The 6,687-nt window shown below is 39.2% G+C and overlaps 1 protein-coding gene across 1 annotated transcript in view; it reads right to left on the reverse strand.

Annotated features, from left to right (window-relative positions):
* Positions 1-2,030: 2,030 nt before the first annotated feature.
* zmat4a (zinc finger, matrin-type 4a) overlaps positions 2,031-6,687 on the reverse strand; it is a 142,350-nt gene continuing 137,693 nt past the window's right edge. Inside the window, exon 7 of the mRNA XM_020590264.1 lies at positions 2,031-5,513. Coding sequence (XP_020445920.1) covers positions 5,486-5,513 — 28 coding nt within the window. The 3' untranslated portion in view covers positions 2,031-5,485. The remainder of the gene's footprint in view (positions 5,514-6,687) is intronic.

Below are 6,687 nucleotides of genomic sequence, written 5' to 3' on the forward strand. Positions count from 1 at the left end.
GTATGTATACAGTGAAGTGACCATGGGTGTTAGAAATGAGCCTGAGTCTATCAGAGATTTCAAACACTCAGATGGAGACAAATAAATAAATAAAAGTATTTATTTAGACAAAAATCTAAATAACTCACACAGTAAATGCAGACATAAAAAGGAAACAGAGTGCACAATGTATTTTATTGTTTCTTTGTTTGATTTGTTTTCATCCAGACATTATAAATCTTCCACACCAAACCGACCTAAGACAACCCAAATAAAATTTCAGCACACTACACACGTTTTATTCTTCTTATATACAGCAGAATGTTTGGAATATAACAAGTTTACACTACATATTTTCCTATGGGCTGTAAACCCAGCCACTGGCACATGATGCTTTAGCAAAGCTCTTTAAATCTCTGCCTAATTCCAACAGTCCTGGAAAAAAGCAATTACACATTTCTATGCATTATAAGAACACACTGGGGACTTGCTGGTTTGATTGGGTTTTAACACAGGCGTCACTCTTCCTCACCTGTTTTCTGACATATGTTCTTCTCTTAGTCCAAACTGGCTGGGAATGTTCACACATATGAGAGAAGAGAAGGAAAGATGTCACACTCACCTCCTCAAAATAACCTTCCTTCTCCTCTTTCAGTTGCAGGGACACAACTGCACCAACCCACACATATTTCCCTGGTTCTGATGTTTCCAGCCTGAGGGCTTTGACTCCTCTTCGGGGCTCTTATCACGCCCAGGTAGAGCATTAAAGATGATTGGATTGCATCTCTGAAAACCACACCTCTGTAGATCAAAAGGCTGCCTACACGTCTGCTATAATGTGGCCAGCAAGAAGGTTTTAACCTGATTAAAGTGTTTCTGAACAACAAATCTTCATCCTCCACTATCCTTACTTTCATTCCAAAAAGCAAAAAAACAGAAATATAGTGTCCTTAACTAAGCCAGTGTTGTGATCTGTTCACATTTTGATTGATTGCTCTTCTTTAAAGGTGTCACTGACAAATGCCTGCAGTCTGATCCCTCAGTGTGTTAAGAGAATTTTAATGGCCCCTATGAGGTCAGTACATAAACCTCAGTGACACTCTGGCTTCTGTTCCTACACACTTCTTCAAGCAGAAACTAATTTGGTCTCCTTTCCCATTTACATTCTATTATTCACATTTTAAAATAGTGAATTAATGAGTTTTACTTCTTGATGGGCTGCTTTTGTCTGCACACTTTAATTAGAATAATTTATCTTCATGGGTCAGGGCTCACAAAGCCCGGCACTGCAGTGGTAGTTTTCACTGGAAAATGTATTGGAAAGAGGAAACAAAGGATTCATGGTGAGACACATGAGCAGCCCTAGGTCAGTCTTACAGTATATTAATCAGCATTACATCAATTCTACTGCGCATGAATTATTTCACAGGCTTAGTCACACGTTCCCATATGTTTATGTGTATACGAATGTACACAATATAAAATGACATACACTGGAATAGAAGATTTTAATATAACCCACCAGGCGTACAGTCCACTCCAAGCCTGCAAAGCTTCAGCAGTTCACCTGAATGTGGTTCAACTATATGATACAGACCTAACTCACAGACCCTCTGGCTTATCTACAGTTGATTTTACTTTTTAAACACAGTTCACCTTTGTGCAAGTCAGCAATCTCCACATATTTCCACAGGGGCCACACTGGCACGACACAGTCAATAGGAAAGACACTTCTCCTGAGAATTTTTGGTTGTGTGCTCCAACCAAAAACCTGATTTGAAATCAGAGCAGGTTTGGTTGCATATTCAACTCCAAAGAGTCAGATATATTTTCTGTGCTGGTACCTTTTTTGTTCCAACCATCTGCAGTCTGCCCGCTGGTCCTTTCTCTGACGCCGTCGATGCTCAGATTCTTTATTTTCCTCACTGCCTCATTTCTCTTCATCTGCTTTGCACCTTTATTTGATTATAAATCGATCCACTTTTATTGTTGAACCTCATGTCAGCCAGCATATGAGACACAATAAGCAAACTAGTAACACTGCAACCCAAGTGTGCAGTCTCCACTAGCTACAAAAACAGACAGATTTAATCAGCTCTCTGAAGAAAAAACTGTTTATTTGTAGAACATGGGACAGGAGAAGTTCTGTCATGTTTGTCATCTGACAAATGTTTCACTACTGCACTTAAATGAGCAGGATATATTATCTAACTAAAGCTTAAAATTTCAAAGCATGTTATTAAAACCAGAACATTTAGAGAACTGCCTTTGTGATGGTATGTGCTGTGACTTTAAATTGCTTTCTGCCGTTGCCATTTTAAAGTCCGTAGCATACAAACAACATTAATTACAGTAATTATAATAACTTACTATAGAGACAGGCATAGACATTACTATAATCATTGTAAACAGCAAGCTAAATACGCAAGAAAATACAACAAAGAATATGTGTAGTTGCGAGTGTCTTTTAATTCTTTTCTCAGACACAACAGAGCACATAACCCAGAGCACAAGGGGACTAGAGGGCGTATGATGGTGGACGTCCTGTCATGAAGGAGAAATGACTTGATCCAAAGCAACGTTGGGACAGTTTTCACTCAGGAGGAGCAAAGCAGTTTGGTGGAGTTATTCTTTTTGACTTGCAATAACAAATCATACATGCACTTCTTAGTTGCTATATATATAAAAAAAAAACACACTCCATAAATTATTACTGAATTATTATTGTTGTCAGCGGCAGCTTCTCTCACACAAGTGAGCGGCTCTGACATCAGCCAGCAGCCATTTGAGTTCTGACCATGATGTTTTGTGGTGAGTTTATCCTCTTTATCTACAGCACAAACCTCCAGCTCGATGTTAGTGATTTCAGCTCTCGGTAAACTTAGAGGTCTCTGCAACATAAAACACTTTAACATGAATCACAGCTACATCTTGATCAAACACAGTTGTGCAGTTGACACAGCACTGAAAGTGGCAGTAGAAGAAATCACTTATATTGTGAACAAATAGGAATTCTAAATGAATTTAATCTACAACAGGTAATGTATTATTCAGTTACAATGTCATTAAGTTTCAATTTATACAACACTGGCTTACTTAAAGTCCACATCTTTAATTTATTAATATGACATGTAAGAAAGAAGAGTGCTACATGTTCTTTGAATAAGATCCATATGTATATACATATAAAGCTAAATTGCCCTTTATAACACCCCACAATATCAAAGTTCTTTTTGTGAAACCATTACAGTTATGTTTCAGTCCACTGACTACCAGCACACTCTACAAGGCTCGACAGTGGTATGAATGCAGGACGTGAATGTTCGGCTCTCAAAAGCAGTGTTCAGTTTCACCAAAGCAACCAGTTACACCTCCCTGAGACGAAGACCATACTGAAATGAAAGCATCTTAACCAGAGGAAGTATTTCTAAATCTCTAACACTGACCACATACAGAAGACTGTATATGCTGCTTTTCCACAGCAAAGGAAAACTCTTTTCTTCAGTTCGTGGAATAGATGACTTCTTCTGTTCAAACCTAAAGGATTTTTTTTATCTCAACTCTAGTCTCATGTTTGTAGCATTGGGCATCTTTTCTGTCAGTTTTGATAAAAGTGTTCTCACCAAAATAATTGCTGAAATCTGGGAACATGGTGCAATTACTACAACGAACTGGAGCAAGAAACGTGAACAGTCAGATGATCAGACAAGTTGTAAACAAGCCAGCGGTTTAAGAGAGACGACCACTTGATTTGGAGCTAAAAGACAAAGTTAGGACAGCTACAGCAGGTACTTTAAGTCAAAGATGTAAAAAGTCAGTCTGTAAACTGTGATGGATGTTTATAATGGAGAGTTTGGGTTTGGACAGAATCTCAAAGTGGAGCGGTGCTGGGAACAGTGTCTGCTACGGTAACCTTCTGCATGGGTTATGACTGAAACAAATGACTCTGTATGACTTGTTGTCTGAAGATGTCTGAATGAAAACAGCTGTGACAAGTTCAAACCTTGTTCAAACCTCTAATCTCTGCCCACTTTGCAAATTACTGCATAAAGTGGGTATGACTGTCAGATTGTTGGTTTTGGAATGTTGAAAAGATATAGAGATAGGGTGTTTCCAACACTGTTAGACCATGCAACAATCACTTTGGCCAAAGCATACTGACCTCTTCTGGGCTGCATCTCTATTTTTGGTAAGATATCGGTTCTATACCGGAAACAAATTCCTTGTGTGTAACATACTTGGCCAATAAAGGTAATTATCCTTATCCTTATCCTTATCCTTATCCTTATATCTTATATCTGGGCTACTGTGCTTGTCCTGCTGCCACAGTAACTAGGACACATATAAGAAAATGGATGGGTATGCAGATGAAATTTAAGAAACCATTAATTGCTGGCCATAGTTCTCTTCCAAATACTGTCAGCTCATTTAACTTTGTTGATTTGCTTACAGCCTGTCTGCGTGACTACTCATGTTTCTTGCCCCATTGGACTTCACTGTATTTTTGTAGCATCAAGCATAATTTCTGTTAGTTATGATACAACACAAATTGGGAGCATGAGATGTTACTGTGCTGTAGGATCTTAACTTGATGAGTACAGAGTGACTATTAACAGTGTCAAAACTAAGAAAATTAAAGTTGTAATTTGCCATTTAGAAGTTTTTGAAAATTATCTTCTGTCCCTGTGTAGATGCAGACACATCTTATTATTTTCTACTGGTCTCCTTAAAGCGCTATCAGAGCCACAGACGCAAGTCATTTACTGCTCAGTACAGTAACTAGAAGTAATACCACTACAACATATGGTAAGAGTACAACCGGTGTCATTATTGCCATCAACCCCTTAAAGCCATAAGGGGATTTAACGCCACTCTAAGCATGAATGCAATAAAAGCATTACAGTTAAGTCACACTGTGTGTACCATACAAAATCTGAGGGCAAAGAGACTAATTGTCTCATACTCAAAATCCCACAATGCTAAATGATGTATGTCTTTCATTTCAAATAAATATGCTCTGTTTCATTCAAGTAAAAGCAAACAAAAGAAGTTAAAAACAACCCTCATATTCTCAGGTCAAAGTTCCACTTACAGTACTTGGCATCCAGTGGAAAACAGAGTATAATTTAGTCCATGCATTTTTAGAAAGGCTGTATTGGATCCACTTTAATGATCTCAGACTGTCAGTGGATAAGAAAACACTGTACACTGCTGCAGTGGAATGTCATAGGTCAATGATAGAGTGGCCAGCAATGCAGAGAAAAGGTTTAAACTTTACTGACAGATGAGAAAGTTGATACAGTGCCAGAGCATTACAAAAACAACTCCTTGTCAGGGTGGCCAAAACAGACAAAGTGACAGATAGGAGAGAGAGAGAGAGAGAAGGAGAGAAACTGAAATGATGTGAAGGAGAGCAGAAGCAGGGCAGAGGCAGAAAAAGCAGGGCAAGCTGACCACAGCTTGTCTGACATCAATCCAGTAGTTGGTTTTTATCTTCATCCCACGCTCATTGGACACATATCTGATTCTTCAGACTGTTGGAGGAACACAGACAAGAGAGAGCAAAAGGTCAGGCTTATCAGTGACAAACAGCAAGTCTCGTCTTCACAGGCAACTCTGCAGTATGGAAGTTTTTTATGCAACCGATTTCACATCTTATGAACTTTTTTCAAAAATGATATCTTGGATTTGCTCAAAAGTAACTTTGGTCACCCTTCATTTTGACAAAATGACCACAATAAAGTTGTCATCTGAACTGAAGCGAGCACTCACTTTGTGATGTTCTACACTATCAACAGGCGAGGAAGCTAAACAACCTGACAGTTACAGGCTCCTCTTTTCAAAAATGATGATTCAGTAGTGATGTTCAGTCATGTAGTACAGCCTTCAGAGAGTTTTTCAATCTTTAACTCAGTGGAAAAACCTGCCAACGGGAGGATGATTATTTTACTTTCGCTTATTGTGAAAATTGTCATTATCCACAAACCAGGGTTTAAAATGGATGCAAAAGTAGTTTGAATATATTGTTACTGAGGATCATATTATATAGCTTCTCTACCTCAGGGTCCCCCAGGTAACTCTGACGAAGAAGGACGTCTGGACTATTCATTTCAATTCAATTTTATTTGTATAGCGCCAAATCACAACAAAAGTCATCTCAGGACACTTTACAAAGTAAGGTCTAGACCTTACTGTTATCAGTATTATTACATAGGGAAAACCCAACAAATCCCCCTTGAGCAAGCACTTGGTGACAGTGGGGAGGAAAAACTCCCTTTAATGGAAGAAACCTCCGACAGACCCCGGCTCTTGGTGGGCGGCCTTCTGCCTCGACCGGTTGGGGTGAGTGGATAGAGGAGAGACAAAAGAAGAAAAGCAACAAGACACAACAAACAATCAAACACTGATCAGGTCGATGTGGCCGGTGACTGCTCGTCAGAGACGTAGAGGTCCAGGGCCAGGGCAACCTGCAGAAAGGTACAGGGAGAGAGAGAGGACACACTACGGGAGAGAGGAGACACACAGTGGTGGAATATAAAAACTAAATGGAGAGTGGAGGTGGGAAGAGACTCAAGATTCAAGACTCAAGAATCTTTATTGTTATTATGCATAGCACAACGAAATTCTTTCCGGCAGAGGAGAGGAGCTTTGCATCATGGGACGGCTCTCATCTTTAACTAAAGGATGGTACACCAAACCAAACTTACT

This window comes from Monopterus albus, unplaced genomic scaffold, assembly GCF_001952655.1.
Source record: "Monopterus albus unplaced genomic scaffold, M_albus_1.0 scaffold12.1, whole genome shotgun sequence".
In the NCBI taxonomy this organism is placed as follows: Eukaryota; Metazoa; Chordata; class Actinopteri; order Synbranchiformes; family Synbranchidae; genus Monopterus; species Monopterus albus.